Below are 19,622 nucleotides of genomic sequence, written 5' to 3'. Positions count from 1 at the left end.
TCTCTAGAATCTGAGCCTGCTGGGACTCTGGGAGTGGTACTAGGTCATCAAGATACCAAGCATCCCCTCCTGTTCTCTTAAGATGCTCATTCTTGGGGCTTAGCTTCCATACGTGAGGAAGCCCAACCAGCCATGAAAAAGCAGCTTACCTGCAGAAGAACCAAGACCTCCAGCCCACAGCCCTGGTGGAGCAGCCAGCCCACGGCCAGCATAGATGCCTGCCTTGTGCGTAGGCTGCCTTTAAAGTGGATCCTCTAGCCCCCAGTTAAGCCAACTCAGCTGAGACTGCACGGAACAGAGACCAGCCATACTCACTGAACTCAACTCAAGTGGCAGATACATTTATGAACAAAATAAATGACTGTCATTGTTTTTGAGACATTCAGTTTTGATGTCTAAGTTTGATGTAGGTAAGTATCTCCCCAGGACTAGATAATGAAGAATTACTTGCAAAGGAGTTGAGGGACCCATAAAATTGAGTTGTCATGGTGCCATGGGGAGGCCCAGCTCAAGTCTCCTCCAGCCCTGGTCACGTCGCCTAAACACTTGCTATGTACTTGTCATGCAAACGCAACCTCAAGGCACGTCTCTTACAACTCCTCCCAGAAAACTGTACTTCTAGACAGAATCTGGAGCTCCTCCTGGACATCAAGATCAGATCACAGGAATGTTCACCCCACCTTTGTTTGAGGTAGTAAAACATTAGAAACAACTGATAACTGATGATGAAAACTGGAGTTGACATAAAGAATAAGGTCATGTGCTCCTTCATTCAACAAATATCTATCGAATACTCACAATGTCTTAGGCACCAAACCGTAGACAAAGACATAAAGGGGATGAAATCCTTGCTGTAGTATCCATTATTCTCTAGATGGGGAATGTTGATTTCAACCCAAAATGAAAAACCGGGGTCTATCAGGACTACTGTAGCTTGCCAAATGACCCATGAGCTGTAACTCACAGATAAAGAAGGATTTGAGGGCTCCCTGGATACCATAACAATAGAAATGAATAACCTTATTCAGCACCCAGTGAACTAGAGCTCATGGGCCAAATCCAGCCCACCACGTGTTGGTATAAATAAAGTTTTATTGGAACAAACACATTCATTCATTTGTGTATCATCTTTGGCTGCTTTCACACTACAACTGGAGTATTGAGTGGTCATGACAGAGATCACACAGCTTGCAACCTCCAAACTATTTACTATTTTGCCCTTTGCATTAAGCAGTTCAATGATCCCTGGTCTTAGGCAGAGGTACAATCAGATCTTGACTGTCAAGGGGAGAACTGGGATATAAACACACAGAAATACAGACACAGAATAGCACTCATTCTGGGGATTATTTCAATTTAAACTACATATGTAAGTAGTAGCTCTGGGGGGAGCATACATGTGCCTAGCACACTACGTACTTCATTGCACTTAATTTTCCCAACTATCCTTGGAGGTTGGTACTCTTACACGCTCATTTTGTAGATGGAAACATTGAGGCCTAGAGAGGGTAAATACGTTTCCCCAACACGGCAAGACTAGAGTGTGGCAAAGAGTTGACTTGGTTCAGAAACTGCTGTGAGAGTTGGAAAGACTTGGTTTGGAGGCCAGTCCAACCGCACAGCCGTGAGCAGGTCATTCCAGCACTCCAAGCCTCAGTGTCCACATCTGTACAGTGGAGATCATCAGGATGCCTACACTCAATTTAACGTAAAAATGCACATAAATCCCTTCATTGGGGGCCTGGTGCTCAGCGAATGTTAAAAGTTCTTGTTTCCTTCATGGAGAGACAACCAAAAGATTTCCCAAAATGAAATCAGTGGTTTATTTCTGGATATTGATTTTCACTTCTATTTTCATCTTAATGTCAGCTCCAAATGGTTAGAATTTTGAGTGAACAGGAATCATTGTCACTATGGAAAAAGAATGGAAAGAAGGCAGGGAAGGAGAGGGAGAGAAAATAACATTTGGGACAAAAAAAAGTACCTACATCCACTGCCCAGCCAGCTTCCACCTGATTATCCTACAAAATGGCGGAGGGTTTTGAGGAGGTGCGTACTCAACTTTTCATGTCACTCCTGGGTTCCTGAACTGCATCGGTCCATTGTTGGCCAGAAAGCCTCGATTGCAAGGGCAGTAGTTACCATCCAAAATTTTGGTGTGGACAGGCCCATGAGGAAAACTGAAGGGCCTATCTGAGCTCCCACCCAGAGCCAAGCACCAACTACAAGCCAGATAAGTGAGGCCATTTTAGACCTCGTGCCATCTTAGTGCCCACCCCCACCTTCAAAAACCATGCAGTCAACCCACAGGATCATGAGCAAGCAGAAAGGGTTGTTTGTAAGCCACTCTCTTCAGGGTATGTTGACATCCATTAAAGTCCTCAGCATGGCTGGGAGCATTACCTGTACATCTGAAATCCTCTGGTTTCTCAGGGGTCCAATCAACAGGTGAAAAGAACCCAGGCAGGCAGGAGCAATGGTATTCCCCCGGGGTGTTGATACACACTGAGCCGAGGCCACAGAGAGTTGAGTTCCTGGCACATTCGTCCACATCTAAGCAGAAAACTAGGCTGAGTCAAAAGGATAAAGGATGCTGAGGCCATGGCAGTGCACAACCCCATCCTGACTGAAGCCAGCGGGTCTCCCTAGCTCTGCTCGCACCCTCTTAAACACTGCTGAAAGGAAGTGCAGAGAGCCAGGATGTGACCCACACAAATCTTTTGATGAGGCTCTCCACACTTCGGGATAAAATCCAAACTCCTCTTTAGAACACATGAGACTCTGAGAGTTTGGACCCACCTAAGCTCACCTAACTCAACTCTCCTTGCTAACCCCTTAGTAATTCCTGATCCAGATTCACTGATTACCTGTAGGTCCAGGAAGGCTCACTGTTTGCTCCCTCAGCCTTGAACTCCCTGGCCCCCGTTCCTTGATAAATCTCAATTCCTCCCCCTAAGAAATACTATGTTATCAGTAATAATAATAATGACTGAGAGGCATCCAAGTGGAGGGGTGCAAAGCATGGACAGCCTGACTCAAAGCTTGGCTCTGTCCCTATAGACCGTGTGTTACTGGGTGCTGTGCACTGAAATATGTGCCCCCAGATTGATACGTTACATCCCCAACACTCGGTGAGACGGTATCTGGACAAAAGGCGTTCACAAGATGATTAGGTTGATGAGGTCTTAAGAAGGGATTAATGCCCTGGAGCATCTGGGTGGCTCAGTCAATTGAGCATACAACTCTTGGTTTCTGTTCAGGTCATGATCTCACAGCTGGTGAGTTCGAGCCCTGCATCCGGCTCTGTATACGCAGTGTGGAGCCTGCTTGGGATTCTCTCTCTCCCACTCTCTTCCTCTCTCTCTCTCCCTATCTCTCTACGTCTTCTGCATGCTCTCTCTTTCTGTCTCTCTGTCTCTCTCTCAAAAATATATAAATAAACATATATAAATGGGACTGGTACCCTTAAAACAAAGAAAAAGACACCAGAGCTCACTGTCCATGGGGACCCGGAATGAAGGCAGTCATCTGGAAGCAAGGAGGACAGCCCTCTCCAGACCCCAGCTGTGGTCTCAGACTTCCAGCCTCCACAATGGAGGGAAAATAGATCTCAATGTTGAAACCACCCTGTCTGCAGTGTTGTGTTCTGGTGGCCCCGAGCTGACAATGCACTGGGCAAGATAGTTCACCTCTGTGTGTCTCAGTGCTCTCATCTGTCAGATAGGGATAGTAATAGTACTTCCCCCATAGGGTGGTTTGGAGCATTGAATAAGGTGTCATCTGGGAAGGACTCAGAGCAGAGTCTGGAGAATAACAAGTATGAGCTAAAATAAAATAAAATAAAAATAAAACAAAAAATTAACTTGGCCACGAGAATAACATCTGACCCAATGTATATAAGTGGAGGGCGGTGAATAGCTCCAAGACAGATGAACATAGAATGGCTGTGCTCCTTTACTCCTCCCTGCACCCACACCATGGGATGCAGATGGTGCGGTGCAGTGTGACTTTGCCACTCCTCCTCTATGATGGGAGCTTGTTTCCCCACACCTCGAATCCAGCTTGAATCTGGCCTATGACTTTCACTGGCCAAAAGAACACAGCACAAATGATGTCGTGCCAGTTCCAAGTCTTAGATTTCTAGAGACTTATTTGCTTCTGCTCATTCTTTAAGCCCCTTGCTTCTGCCACATGAACAAGCCCGAGACTCACCTAATGAAGAAGGAGAGACAAGGTGGAAGAGAGATGGATCATCCCACAGGAGCCCCCGACACATGAGGCAGCCCAGCCGAGATGAGCAAGCTGACTCACAGCTGACCACAGACACACGAACAAGCCCAGTACAGACGCAAGCAAGCGACCAGCAGAGCCCAACCTAAACTTCCAATGCACAGAACACAAACCACGTATATGGTGCTTGTCTCTAGCCACTGACTTTCAGGGTGATCTGTTTTCAGCAATAGCTACTGCTACAAATGTATCAGAAAAATCAGAGAGGACCTCAAATATCTCTGACTCCAAGCCCAGGGGATGTGATAAGGGCTGGATCACTCCATGCCTTACTTGATGGAGTCACCTTCCCTACAAACGAGCATGGAGAACAATAATTCTGAACCAGATGCAGGGAGATGGAGCCCTTGCTTCTTGTGAGCAAATTCTGGCTGCAGTTTGGAAGGATGGATTCGAGGGGACACGAATGGAGGAAGGACAAGCCCAGGGAGGACGCTGCTAAACTAATGATGAAGCCCCAACCAAGCATGAGGAAGAATGGAGAGATTCAAGACATATTTAGCAGGTAAATTCCCCAAGCTATGATGACTGATTTAGTATGTAAGGCATGGGGTAGGGGTTGAGGGTAACCCTGAGGTCTTGAAACAAATACATTATAGGAAAAAATTTTGAAGTTTGAGTCTGAGCTCACCCTATCACGCCGTTTCTCTGTCTCAGAACTAAAGACATCTGGGGCCAGATTATTTTTGATTGTAGGGAAGCTGTTCTGTGCATTGTAAGGTGTTTAGCAGCATCCGTGGCCTCTCCTCACTAGAAAAGTGGAGCCCATCACCACCACCAGTTGTGACAATCAAAAATGTTCCAGGCATTTCCAGCATCCTCCTTGAAAGTTATTGCTCATGGGACACAGCACCCCCCCCCCCCCGCCATTGCTCTCAACTATTGTCTGACCCACTGCTGCAACTCATTGACTGGAGTTCCAATCCTGGCTCTTCTACTTAACAGCTGTGTATTTTGGGGAAGTCACTTCAATGGTCTGAGCCTAAATTTTCTCACCCCCAAAACGAAGAATATAGTCTCTAACCTCACAGGATCATCAAGTGAGGTGGTTGTTAATTAATTGAGTAGCTACATAAAGAAAAGCAGGTCCTCTATACCTTCACAGCTCGAGTTGTGAGAGATGAATCCAACCTGGCAGCTGCAATTGTAGCTTCCCAAGGAGTTGATACACTCAGCATGCTCTGGGCAGACCCCATCGGATTGGCATTCATCGATGTCTGAGGAGCAGTGGAGGAGAGTGAGCAGACCAAAGACTGTGGCTCAGGTGACAGACACTGCCCACTGGTGGTCGCTGTCCACCCAAGACCCATGCCTGAGAGCATTACCTGTGCATGAGAAATGACCCGGCTTTCCCGAGGTCCAGTCATTTACAGTGGGAGAAGAGAAACCAGGCAAGCAGCTGCACTTGTATCTCCCCTGCAGGTTTTTGCAGACTGAGTTGGCACCACATGGTTGGGGGCTTTGAGAACATTCATCTATATCTGGACACAGAAAGAGTTGGAGTCACTAATTTGCTTCATCTTGTGTAGCAGATTGTATTTTCAAAGATGGTGGAAACAACGTCTTCCATGCTATATACCCTTCATTAAATGGATTTGTACTCCTTCCAGCAAGCAGTGGTGTCTTTGTTCCCTTCTCTAGAATCTGAGCCTGCTGGGACTCTGGGAGTGGTACTAGGTCATCAAGATACCATGCATCCCCTCCCTGTTCTCTTAAGGTGCCCATTCTTGGGGGCTTAGCTGCCATACGTGAGGAAGCCCAACCAGCCATGAAAAAGCAGCTTACCTGCAGGAGAACCAAGACCTCCAGCCCACAGCCCTGGTGGAGCAGCCAGCCCACGGCCAGCATAGATGCCTGCCTTGTGCGTATGCTGCCTTTAAAGTGGATCCTCTAGCCCCCAGTTAAGCCAACTCAGCTGAGACTGCATGGAACAGGACCAGCCATACTCACTGAACTCAACTCAAGTGGCAGATACATTTATGAACAAAATAAATGACTGTCATTGTTTTTGAGACATTCAGTTTTGATGTCTAAGTTTGATGTAGGTAAGTATCTCCCCAGGACTAGATAATGAAGAATTACTTGCAAAGGAGTTGAGGGACCCATAAAATTGAGTTGTCATGGTGCCATGGGGAGGCCCAGCTCAAGTCTCCTCCAGCCCTGGTCACGTCGCCTAAACACTTGCTATGTACTTGTCATGCAAACGCAACCTCAAGGCACGTCTCTTACAACTCCTCCCAGAAAACTGTACTTCTAGACAGAAATCTGGAGCTCCTCCTGGACATCAAGATCAGATCACAGGAATGTTCACCCCACCTTTGTTTGAGGTAGTAAAACATTAGAAACAACTGATAACTGGTGATGAAAACTGGAGTTGACATAAAGAATAAGGTCATGTGCTCCTTCATTCAACAAATATCTATCGAATACTCACAATGTCTTAGGCACCAAACCAGAGACAAAGGCCTAAAGGGGATGAAATCCTTGCTGTAGTATCCATTATTCTCTAGATGGGGAATGTTGATTTCAACCCAAAATGAAAAACCGGGGTCTATCAGGACTACTGTAGCTTGCCAAATGACCCATGAGCTGTAACTCACAGATAAAGAAGGACTTGAGGGCTCCCTGGATACCATAACAATAGAAATGAATAACCTTATTCAGCACCCAGTGAACTAGAGCTCATGGGCCAAATCCAGCCCACCACGTGTTGGTATAAATAAAGTTTTATTGGAACAAACACATTCATTCATTTGCGTATCATCTTTGGCTGCTTTCGCACGACAACTGGAGTATTGAGTGGTCATGACAGAGATCACACAGCTTGCACCTCCAAAATATTTACTATTTTGCCCTTTGCATTAAGCAGTTCAATGATCCCTGGTCTAGGCAGAGGTACAATCAGATCTTGACTGTCAAGGGTAGACTGGGATATAAACACACAGAAATACAGACACAGAATGTCACTCATTCTGGGGATTATTTCAATTTACATTACTTAAGTAAGTAATAGCTCTGGGGGGAGCATACATGTGCCTAGCACACTACGTACTTCATTGCACTTAATTTTCCCAACTATCCTTGGAGGTCGGTACTCTTACACGCTCATTCTGCAGATGGAAACATTGAGGCCTAGAGAGGGTAAATACGTTTCCCCAACACGGCACGACTAGAGTGTGGCAAAGAGTTGACTTGGTTCAGAAACTGCTGTGAGAGTTGGAAAGACTTGGTTTGGAGGCCAGTCCAACCCCACAGCTGTGAGCAGGTCATTCCAGCACTCCAAGCCTCAGTGTCCACATCTGTACAGTGGAGGTCATCAGGATGCCTACACTCAATTTAATGTAAAAATGCACATAAATCCCTTCACTGGGGGCCTGGTACTCAGCGAATGTTAAAAGTTCTTGTTTCCTTCATGGAGAGACAACCAAAAGATTTCCCAAAATGAAATCAGTGGTTTATTTCTGAATATTGACAAATGGCACGATGTTTACTTTTATTTTCATCCTTATGATCGTTCCAAACGGTTGGGATTTTTAGTGAGCAGGAATCCTCGTCGTCATAGAAAAAGAAAGATAAAAAGGGGCAGGGCGGGAGAGAGGGGGAAAATAACGTTTGGGACACAGAAAAAGTGCCTACATCCACTGCCCAGCCAGCTTCCACCTGACTATCCTGCAAAATGGCGGAGGGTTTTAAAGAGGGGGTGCTCACCTTTGCATGTTACTTCTGGGCCCCGGAACCGCGTCAGTCCATTGCTCGACAGAAAGCCTCCTTTGCAAGTGCAGTAGTAGCTGTCCAGAGTGTTGGTGCAGGTTGCATAAGCTGGGCACACAGTTGTATCTTCACATTCATTCACACCTGGGCAGCGCAGAACGAAGGGTGTGGGTTAGAGCCCTGGGGCGGGCATCGGGGACAGCCAGCATGAAAGGGTGAAGGGGACTGTTGTGGGCTGACATGTACCCCCAAAAATGTGCTGAAGCCCTAAATCCTGGTCCCTAAGAATGTGACCTTATTTGGAGATAGAGTCTCTGAAAATGTAATTAAGACCCAAGAGAGCATGAGATCCTCTTGGAGTTGGGTGGTCTGTAATCTGATAGGATTGGTGTACTTACAAGAAGAGGAGAAGAGAGGCACAGACAGGCTCAGGGAAAACACGACGTGGCAACAGAGGCAGACACTGGAGTGATCCGCCTTCAAACTAAGCAATACCAAGGATTGCCAGCCACCCAGAAGCTGGGTAAAGAGGCACAGAACAAACTCTCCCTTAGAGCCTTCAGAGAAAGCATGGCTCCATGGACACCTTGATTCAGACTTCTGGCCCCCAGAATGGTGAGACAATAGATTTCTGTTGTTTTGAGCCCCCTGGTTTGTGGTAACCTGTTACAGCAGTCCTGAGAAACTGCTCAGCATGTCAAGGACCTTGTAGACCCTAGACTCCTCCTGTTCCAAATGCAGTTCCCAGGCCAGGAGCATCCACACTGCCTGGGAGTTTGATGGAAATGCAGCATCTTGGGCCCCTGCCCCAAAACTGATGAACCAGAACCTGCATTTTAGCAAGACCCCTGGGCCATCTGGGTGCACGTGAGAGTGTGAGAAGCACCGATGTTGACACTTGGCTACTCCAGGTGTGGTCCTTGGACCAAGAGCAGCTGCCTCACCTACATCCTGGATCTGGAAAAAGAAGATGCTGATTCTGCAGGTCTAGGAAGGAGCCCGAGAGTCTGTACTTTTCAGAAGCCCCTGAATGATGCTGATGCTGCTGGTGCTTGGACCAGCAGCACCAGGAGCATCAGGGCTCTAGACAGAAGTGTTTGAGAGTCAAAATTTCAGCCTTTGGAGCACAGAAGACCTGGGTAAAGCTCCAGCAGTGAACCTCCAAGTGGAGAATGGCAGCTGTCCTCCCAGAGCTTTTAGTAACACAACCATCCTGTTAAAGATTGCATTCCCAGGGTCTCCTGCAGCTCATGTGACTCAATTCTGCCCATGGGCATGTGCGCGGAAGTGATATGTGCATCATTTGGCCATGTTCTTGAGAAGAATAAACACGTCGGGGCGCCTTGGTGGCTCAGTCGGTTGAGGGTCCAACTTCAGCTCAGATCATGATCTTACAGCTCTGTGCTAATAGCTCAGAGCCTGGAGCCTGCTTCAGATTCTGTGTCTCCCTCTCTCTGCCCCTCCCCTGCTTGCACTCTGTCTCTCTCTCTCTCTCTCAAAAATAAACGTTAAGGGGCACCTGGGTGGCGCAGTCGGTTAAGCGTCCGACTTCAGCCAGGTCACGATCTCACGGCCCGTGAGTTCGAGCCCCGCGTCAGGCTCTGGGCTGATGGCTCATGATGGCTCAGAGCCTGGAGCCTGTTTCCGATTCTGTGTCTCCCTCTCTCTCTCTCTGACCCTCCCCCGTTCATGCTCTGTCTCTCTCTGTCCCAAAAATAAATAAACGTTGAAAAAAAAATAAATAAACGTTAAAAAAAAAAAAAGAATAAGTAGGCTGTCCCCTTCCCCTTGGGCAGGAACATGGGCAGAGTGGGCTGATCTGCCCTTAACCCTGAGGATGATGGCTTGGGAAACCACCACGCCAAGGAATGGAGAGGCAACAAGGTGGAATGATCTCCTAGACCAGGCAGCCTGGTCACTCCATCCCACCTATAAGTTAGAGATCTACAAGAAGAATGAACTTCTAAGAAATAAACGTCTAAGTTGTTTGGTTACTATGGAAGCAGTCAAAACTACATCCTAGCCAGTCCAGCTCTGGGACAAGTGATTTCACCTCTCTGTACCTCAGTTTACCTGTTTAGCCCTCACCCTCACTTTCAGTGGGTCCCCAAGCCCTGTTGGTTCTGTATCCAAACAGCATTTGATATGTACCCACTTTTCTCCATCGCCACAGCTGTTCTCGGTACAGATCCTCCTCTGGCTTCTACGTCCCTTTGTCCTCTGTTGTCCCCTGCAATCTCTTCTCCACACAGTAGTCACCTCTGAATGCAGATTTGATTATCTACCCCCACCTCTGCCTACAGTGCTCCCTGTTGCACTCAGAATTAAAATCCAAATCACTTAAACGGGACCCACAGAGCCCCAGTGACCACACCCAACCACATCTTTAAACCACATCTCGTGTTACTCTCCACTTCTAGACTTCTCACCACAGGGCCTTTGCACATTCTATACCCTTTGCCTCTGCTTTGCCTGGCCAGCTCCTACTCATTCTTCATGTCTTGCTTAAGTGTCATTTCCCCCAAAAAAGCGTCCACTGTGCTCTGTGCTCCCACATAGCTTCTCGTGCTCCTTCTTTATGACACACGTCATAATTATAGTTGCTTATTTGTATGGTTAGTTTTCTAGTAGTCATTTCCCCCACCACACTGTGATCTCCAGAACAAGCCAGAGGTGGAGGCAGGCTTCTAGGAGATTGTGAAGAAACTTATTCGATAGTGTCATTCCTGTGGTCAGCAGAATAATGGCCCCTCTAAAGATGACCACATCCCTTTTTTTTAATTTAATTTAATTTAATTTAATTTAATTTTTTTAAATGTACATCCAAGTTAGTTAGCATCTAGTGCAACAATGATTTCAGGAGTAGATTCCTTAATGCCCTTTACCTATTTAACCCATATCCCCTCCCACAACCCCTCCAGCAACCCTCTGTTTGTTCTCCATATTTAAGTCTCTTATGTTTTGGCCCCCTCCCTGTTTTTATGTTATTCTTGCTTCCCTTCCCGTATGTTCATCTGTTTTGTATCTTTAAGTCCTCACGAGTGAAGTCCTATGATACTTGTCTTTCTCTGACTAATTTTGCTTAGCATAATACCCTCTAGTTCCATCCATATAGTTGCAAATGGCAAGATTTTATTCTTTTTGATTGCCGAGTAATACTCCATTGCGTATATATACCACATCTACTTTATCCATTCATCTGTCAGTGGACATTTGGGCTCTTTCCGTAATTTGACTATTATTGATAGTGCTGCTATCAATATTGGGGTGCATGTGCCCTGACCACATCCTTTTTTTAAATGGTTATTGTCAGGATGTCCCTGGAACCACAGTGGAGGGGACGGCCATCTTGCCAGTGGAAAATTCCCAACAGAAAGCCCCGAGCAGCGCGCCAGAATGAATTGAAGGTCAACCAGTCACCGAGTGGCAGCACAACCTGGTGTGAAAAAGGCCCACCGGGACCTAAACCCAGAACTGCTGCAGCTTAAAAACCCTACCCCACCACACCCGGGCGTGACTTCCCTGACTCCTCTCTCTCCCCCTGAGTCACAGAACCTCGCCCAAGACCTTAGTTCCCAAATAAAGCCTTTGACTGCTAAAATTTTTTAGCTTCTGACTCATATCTTTACCCTGCCCTACGCCTGACCTTAACATTTATTTACTATTTTTGAGAGAGAGAGAGAAAGAGAGTGAGAGCAGAGGAAGGGTATAGAGAGAGGGAGTCAGAGGATCTGAAGCGGGCTCGACACTGACAGCAGAGAGCCTGATGTGGGGCTCGAACTAATGAACCGTGACATCATGACCTAAGCTGAAGTTGGACATCCAACCAACTCACACAGTTGGTCACACAGGCGCCCTCAGAGATGACCACGTCTTAATCCCCAGAACCTATGCTATGTGGCAAGAGAGAACTAAGGATTCCAATGGAATAAGCTGATCCCGAGATGAAGAGGAAACTCTGGATTATCCAGATGGGGTCAATGTAGTCACAAAGGTCCTTAAAACGGAAAGATGAAGCCAAGAGAGGCAAAGTGACACAATATGAGAAAGACTTGGCCAGTCATTGGCAGCTTTGAAGATGGAGGAAGAGGGACCCAAGCCAAGGAATCCAAGGGGCCTCTAGAAGCTGGAAAAGGCAAAAAGACACAGTCTCCTCTAGAACCCCCAGAATGGAACTCATCCCTGCTCGCACCTTGATCTTAGCCAACTGGGACCCATTTTGGACTTCTGACCTCCAGATCTGTAAGGTAAAGTTTGCGGTAATTTGTTATAGCCGCCATAGGAAACTAGTACAATTCCCATCATACAGATGTGGAAAACTGAGTCTCAGTGAGGTTAAGTAACTTGTTCAAGGACACACCGCTGGTGACTGGCATCCCTGGGCCTGTCAAAACCTGAAGTGAGTGATTTTCACTGCTGCCACCCAAGAAGAGATAGATCTGGCTGGAAATGGAATCAACGTTCAGGCAATTTCTACGACCATTCTTTGAAAAAAAAAACCTTTGTAATTGGTTCTTGTAAATCCGTTTCCCTGATGGACTTTGAGCTCCTGGAAGGCAGGGATTTATGTCTGTCTCATTCACTGCTGTGTGCTGAGTGCCTACAACAGCGCCTGGCACACAGTTGGTGCTCAACAACGAAGACCTCACTGAGAAAGTAACACTGGAACAAAGGCCAGGGGGAGGTGAGTAAGACACGTACGAAGGTGCTTAGGGCAGAGGAAACCGAAAATGCATGAAGGACCCAGGGGCAGGACCACAGCTGGTGATTTTGTGGAATCACAGGGAGGTCGTGTGGTTGGAGCAGAGTGCACAGGGGGGAAGGGGAGGCGTGGACATGGCCAGGTCGGCTAAGATCGGCTAGACGACTGTCACACCCCAGCTTTCGATCAGAGAGCGACGGGAGCCATGGCGGAGTCTGAGCACAGACAGCGTACGGCAGGACTGAGGTTTTAACAGGACCCTCTGGTCGGAAGATGAACGGTAGAGGGGCAGAGGCAGGATGACCAGGGAGGAGTCACCGCGCCTGTCCAGGTGAGCGAGGATGGTGGGTGCAACCCGGCTGAGAGCAGAAGCAGCATGAGATTTGGGGTTTGCTCAGAGGTGATGTCAGCAGGACTTGCCAGTGGGTTGGGTGCAGGATGTGAAAGACAGAGAGGAGTGGACGGTAATGCCAACACCGGTTGATCTGGAGGGTGGGGAAACGCTTTATAAAGGGCCCCCACAACTTCGAGGGATGGTTCAGTCAGGCTCTTCACTGCCTACAACGTGCCTTGTTTATGTCCCTTCCCTGCACGGCCCCTCAATTGTATCTCTTTTCTTACTAACAGCTTCCTCTTTCATCTGTAGAGGCAGCGTTGTCCTTTGCAGACTTCCGGCGCATTATCACTTGCGGTCTCTCATCTGAACTTCCCATTACCCTCTTCCTCTGGCTCAATTGCTCACAACTCAAACCCGCCCTAAACCAGAACCACAGCCCAGGGGACCGGGCATCTGGCAGCCTCCCCAGCTCATCATCTCCTGCCTTGTCCCGTCAGCTGTGCTCACCTTTGCTCAGCTTCCCAAATGCTCTCCGGGCTCGGGACTTGTGCACATCACCCCGAAGGTTGTGGGACTTGCCAGCCTCCCTAGTCGCATGAACCAATTCCTTATAATGGATCTTTACCTATCTGCATCCATCGTATTGGTTCTGCTTCTCTGGACAACTCTGACAAATGCAAACCACCTGCTGTATGTCAGGCACTATTCTAGGCACTATGTATTGAGCCCTTGTGTGGGACAAGACGCACAAAATTCCTCACCTGCCACTGAGCTGATCATCTGGAGAGGTGAGGGCAAGGGATACGATGTCAAAACTAGGGTAGTCACTGAGAAGATGACACATGAGCTGAAAATAGAGAAGGGAGGGAGGCAGCCATGTGTTTATGTAGGGCAAGAACATCCCAAACAGAGGGCACAGCTCATGCAAAGGTCCTGGGGCAGGACTGGGCCTGGGGTATTGGAGGAACAGTAAGGAGGTGTGTGTGGCTGGAGGGGAGCGAGTGAGGGGGAGTGAGGGACGAGGGCAGGGCAGGGCGGGACTGAGGCAGGTCCTATAGTGACTTGGGGGCCTCAGGGAGGACTTGGGCTTTTATCCCAGGGAGGTGGGAGCCTTGGAGGGCTGTGGACAGAGGAGGGCAGGACCTGACTCGGGTCCTCTGCTGGCCTCTGCAAAGCCAAGAAGCAAGGAGACCAGAGAAGAGGCCCCTCCAAAAATCCACCTGAGACAGATACGTGCTCCTCAGTCATGAACACAACAACTTAACAGATGATCACTTAATCGACCCAAGCGTGAAAAAAGACTCCAAGCGGCAAAAAGACTTTCAAAAATATAACTAAGAGCTTCCGTTTCCTTGGTGCCTCCCGAGCACCAGGCCCCTTCCGTGCATTTGCTGCAGACCCCACAATACTCCTTCCAGGTGGGGGAACTTTCCTGGTGTTAGCACTCAAAGCCCAGAGTCCCAGCAACCCCCTTCCTGGTCTGAGGCAAGCCAGGACAGTTGGTCACCCTACCTGAAGGTAAACATTAGGACTCCAGGGGCACCTGGGTGGCGCAGTCGGTTAAGCGTCCGACTTCAGCCAGGTCACGATCTCGCGGTCCGTGAGTTCGAGCCCTGCGTCGGGCTCTGGGCTGATGGCTCAGAGCCTGGAGCCTGTTTCCGATTCTGTGTCTCCCTCTCTCTCTGCCCCTCCCCTGTTCATGCTCTGTCTCTCTCTGTCCCAAAAATAAATAAACGTTGAAAAAAAAAATTATAAAAAAAAAAAAAACATTAGGACTCCATTCTACAGATGTGCAAACTGATGCCCAAGAGAATTTGTGCAGCCTCCCCTGGGTCACAGAATGCAAAAACACAGTAAGTGGAACAAATAGAATGAAAGAAGTTGACAATGTGTCCAGGGATCCTGGTCGTGGCCCTGACTGTGCCTCTGCTCACTGTCTACCAGCTTTGGCCCAGCCAGTCAGAACCAGATAATTCACGTTTCCCGGAGAAGAGGGAGGGCTGACATAGTTGAGCACCTGCTTTGCTCCAGGTACCAATTAACACTCATCGAAACCCAGTCGTATTCACCCCCACCCCAGCCCCGTTTTCATGGAAACTGAAGTCTCAGGGGATTTACTGCGATACCCGAGTGCCGGAACCAAGATTCGATCCCAAGGAAATGTGACCCCAGAGCCCACCTCTTAACGATCGCGCATGGAGCTGAACCCTCACAACCATCCCATTACATTGGGTGAGGGTCGTCGCCATACCCATTCATCAGATGACAAAACTGAGACCTGGCGGTGCTTGCCCAAGGTCTAATTGCCTTCCGTCTGGGGGAGTCTCTTACAACACGCGTGCCCTGCCACCCAGCCTGTAGGCAGAGGAACGAGAAGCCATCGGCTCCCTTTGAAAGTGGCCGTGAGCCAGCCAGTGTCTGTATTTCTGTGAACGACAGTGATTCAGAGGCAAGTTACAAAGCAGCAGTAGGTACGTGAAGGGGAAAACCCAGTCTCTTCCCGGGCATTCACCCACATCAGCGCGTGACTTCTTCCTATCTTGCCAGGTCAGGAGGGGGTAGGACAGTGGATGCTCTTGGAACCCCCCCATCTGCGTTACTGGGTTGGCATACCTATCCCCCAGCTGTTTCACTGGCTCGGAGGCAATGACCGGCACACAGATGCTGGAGTGTCACAGCAAGCCTCCCCTGTGCCTCTGAGCAGGTGACCCTCCGGGGTGCACGTCACCCTGCAGGGCTGCCTGTGGGAGCAGGCTGTGGCTGAGGCCCTCCCAAAACGCCTTCCGTGTGGCTCTGTCTCTGCTCTGTCCTGCTTCCCTCGCTGCCCTGCAAGTGTCTCCAGACTGCCCTCCCTCAAGAAATCACTCACACAAGAATCCTCTCATCAGGCTCTGCTTCTAGACACTGGCCAAAAGAGATGGCAACCCTAATTTTGGTACATTCTTGTTTTGTTTACATCTTTTTCTAAGAAGGCAATAATTGGGGTGCCTGGGTGGCTCCGTCAGTTAAGCGTCCAACCTCGGCTCAGGTCATGATCATCTCACGGTTCATGGGGACAATGCTGTTGTATTATTACTTGCTTTTTCACTTAGGGTAGGTCTTGCAAACCAAGAGAAGCAAGATTTGTCACGTATGGGAGCTGGGTGATGGGTACGTGGGAGTTTGTTTTACTACTTCCCCTGCCTTTGAAGCTTTAAATGTTTCTATAATAAAAATTGGGAGAAGAATATGTTGGGGGCAACTTTCCAAGTCAGTCCATTTAGACCTGACTCATGCTTTTGAACAGCTGTGTATTTTGCACTGTGTCCATGGGCTGTAACTGTGCCGCAGGTGGCTTGGTGGCTAAACATCAAGCAGATGCTCCACACTCTCCTTTCCAAGGTACAGAACTGTCACTGCAGTGACAGCGGCCCAACCACCAACTACATTTCCCAGCTCACTTCATGTCCAGGCATCGTCATATGACCGTGAACAAATATAGTATGCATCATTGCCAGAGCTGGGTTTTTATAAAGTGGGTGTGCATTTCCGTTGTTCCTTTTTGCTCCTTCCACAGTCTGCAAAAGACTCTAAGACCTCAGCGTGGCTGAGCTACAAGGCAGAAGGAGTCTGGGTCTCTGAATTACAGCTTGGAGGAAAGCCATCCACGGACCAGAAATATTTGCACTGGATTCTTTTAAAAAAAAAAATTTTATGTTTATTTATTTTTGAAGGAGAGAGAGACAGAGCATGAGTAGGGGAGGGGCAGAGAGAGGGAGACACAGAATCCAAAGCAGACTCCAGGCTCTGAGCTGTCAGCACAGAGCCTGACGCGGGGCTCGAACCCACAAACCATGAGATCATGACCTGAGCCAGAGTCGGAGGCTTAATCCACTGAGGCACCCAGGTGCCCCATATTGGATTCTTAAACAAACAAAAATTAAATTTCTTTGTATTAAGCCACAGACAGTTTTGGGTTTGTTACAGTAGCTAGGGTTACTCTAACAAACACAACATTTTATCCAACTAGTCCCCTTGTGTAAACATTGTTTATTCCAAGTTGTTACCAGAATAGCATAAGTGAACATCCCAGAGTCTATGGTGAGGTATCTCTGTACGTTGTATGAATATCTCTTTGGAATAAATTTCTGGGTTAGGAATTGCTGTGTCAAAGTGTATATGCATTTAAAGTTTTTTAATGTTTATTTTTGAGACAGAGAGAGACAGAGAGAGAGAGAGAGAGAGAATGTGAGTGAGTGAGGGGCAGAGAGAGAGGGAGACACAGAATCTGAAGCAGGCTCCAGGCTCTGAGCTGCCAGCATGGAGCCCGATGTGGAGCTCGAACTCCCAAACCGTGAGATCACGACCTGAGCCAAAGTCAGACGTTTAACCAACTGAGCCACCCAGGCACTCCAAAGTGTATATGCATTTTTATAATGTTTTATCAAGTATGATAGGAGAAAAGCACAAATATCATAAGTGTGTGCTCTGATGAACTATCGCAAAGTTAACATCCCTGTGTTTATGCATTTTAAATCCCAATAGTGCCTAGTTTTCTCAAATATTAAGCCTTTTGAATTCCCACTTACAAATTCCTTGTTTATGCCTTGACTATAACATCTCTCACATTCTCTATGTGGGGAACACATTCATTCTTTTATTTATCTACCCAACTTGCCTGCACTGTATCGGGCCTGGGCTGGGTCCCGAAGCTGTGGAGATTAATGCAATGACTTCCTCACTAGCCAAGGGCTTTCTGGAATCAGTAATAATGATGATTTTTTAAAAATTAATGTGACCCTTTTGGAAATATATTTCCACTGACACGGATGTGAACCCACTCCCCCAACACATTCTGCCAAAGGATTTCATCTGGTTCAGGAAAAAGTTAAGGTGTCGGTTCGTGAGTCTGAGTCCGAGCCCCGTATCCATCTCTGTGCTGACAGCACAGAGCCCACCTTGGATCCTCTCTCTCTGCCCCTCCCCTGCTCACACACACGTGTCCACGCTCTCCCAAAAATAAACGAGCATTTAAAAACAAAACAGGGGTGCCTGGGTGGCGCAGTCGGTTAAGCGTCCGACTTCAGCCAGGTCACGATCTCGCAGTCCATGAGTTCGAGCCCCGCGTCAGGCTCTGGGCTGATGGCTCAGAGCCTGGAGCCTGTTTCCGATTCTGGTCTCCCTCCCTCTCTGCCCCTCCCCCGTTCATGCTCTGTCTCTCTCTGTCCCAAAAATAAATAAACGTTGAAAAAAATAAAAATAAAAATAAAAATAAAAATAAAAATAAAAAAATAAAAATAAAAATAAAAAAAAATAAAAACAAAAAAATGAAAACAAAACAATACCAACCATGCTTGGTTAGCTGCTACAAGTACGTCTTAAATACCTTCACACAAAAAGGAATATAATTATGTGAGGTGCAAAGATGTTAGTGGATACTATGGCGGTAATCACTTCTCAATATAGGTGGTTATCAAGTCAACACATGTGCACCTTAAACTTGCACAGATTGCTATATGTCGATCATAACTCAATAAAAATATTTGGCAGTAGTCGGGTTTGGAGGGCTGGAAGGTAGCGCTTTCATTAAGCCGCGGTGTAAGGCAAATACCTATCACAAGGGAAGAGAAAAAACTATGGGAAACTCATAAAGAGAGGAGATGAGAAGGACCCACCAGGAGCCCTTCTCCTCTTGCCACCTCACCTCAGAAGATTCTACATAGGAATGGATGGATTTAGGACTATCAAGGCTAGGGGCTGACTTCTCCCAACAAGAGCTGGGTGGAGTTTCCCAGTCTAGAAGAGAAGCTTGCTTTCTGCGGCTGTCACATCCAACAAGGCATGAGAGCCAAAGATTAGAAGCTGCAGAGGGAAGTAGGTGGTAGGTTGCTCTAAGAAAAATCTTCTTGTGTCCTGTAGCCTGAACACAGAAGGCAGAAGCTCTTGCGCGGACCCCTGGGGAATGCAAAGCTGTTGAGAGGGCTACTAGGCAAGCAAGATGGGGCCATCCTCTACCAGTAGACCAAACACCCCGTCCAGAGTCCACCCTTGACAGCCACAAGATCCTACAAGTTGCCCCTATACCAACACCCAGCCGCCATCTTGGGAGGACCAAGAGAAGGGTAGGACATTTGCAAGATTAGCTATTTGTACAACATAGACTGAGTTTCCCAAATAAGGCGGAGCCAGGAAACTGAGACACTGAGGACACTACGAACTGGCAATATTTGTCCTCTGCATCCAGCAGGAGCTTAGGTGGAAGAAGGGAAGACTTAACACATTTTAAAAATGCATTCTCAGGGCGCCTGGGTGGCTCAATCTGTTGAGCGTCTGACTTCGGTTCAGGTCATGATCTCGCGGTTCACGGGTTCAAGCCCCACATCAGGCTCTGTGCTGACCGCTGGGAGCCTGGAGCCTGCTTCAGATTCTGTGTCTCCCTCTCTCTCTGCCCCTCCCTCGCTCATGCTCTGTCTCTCTTTCTCTCTTAAAAATAAATAAACATTCAAAAAAATTATTTAAAAAATGCATTCCTACCACACCACCATTTATGAAGCTCTTGTCACACGTACCAGGTGGTTAACTGAGCTTCACTTAATTTAAAGC

General features: G+C 47.7%; 1 protein-coding gene across 1 annotated transcript in view; it reads right to left on the bottom strand.

Moving 5' to 3' along the window:
• ADGRE1 (adhesion G protein-coupled receptor E1) overlaps nt 1-19,622 on the bottom strand; it is a 53,085-nt gene that overhangs the window by 30,792 nt on the left and 2,671 nt on the right. The window contains exon 3 of the mRNA XM_045491780.1: nt 7,999-8,145. Within this exon, the coding sequence (XP_045347736.1) occupies nt 7,999-8,145 (147 nt within the window). The remainder of the gene's footprint in view (nt 1-7,998; nt 8,146-19,622) is intronic.

The sequence above is a fragment of the Leopardus geoffroyi genome, chromosome A2 (assembly GCF_018350155.1).
Source record: "Leopardus geoffroyi isolate Oge1 chromosome A2, O.geoffroyi_Oge1_pat1.0, whole genome shotgun sequence".
Classification (NCBI taxonomy): Eukaryota; Metazoa; Chordata; class Mammalia; order Carnivora; family Felidae; genus Leopardus; species Leopardus geoffroyi.
The sequence above is the reverse complement of the archived record's forward strand: the minus strand, read 5'-3'. Positions and strand labels throughout refer to the sequence as shown.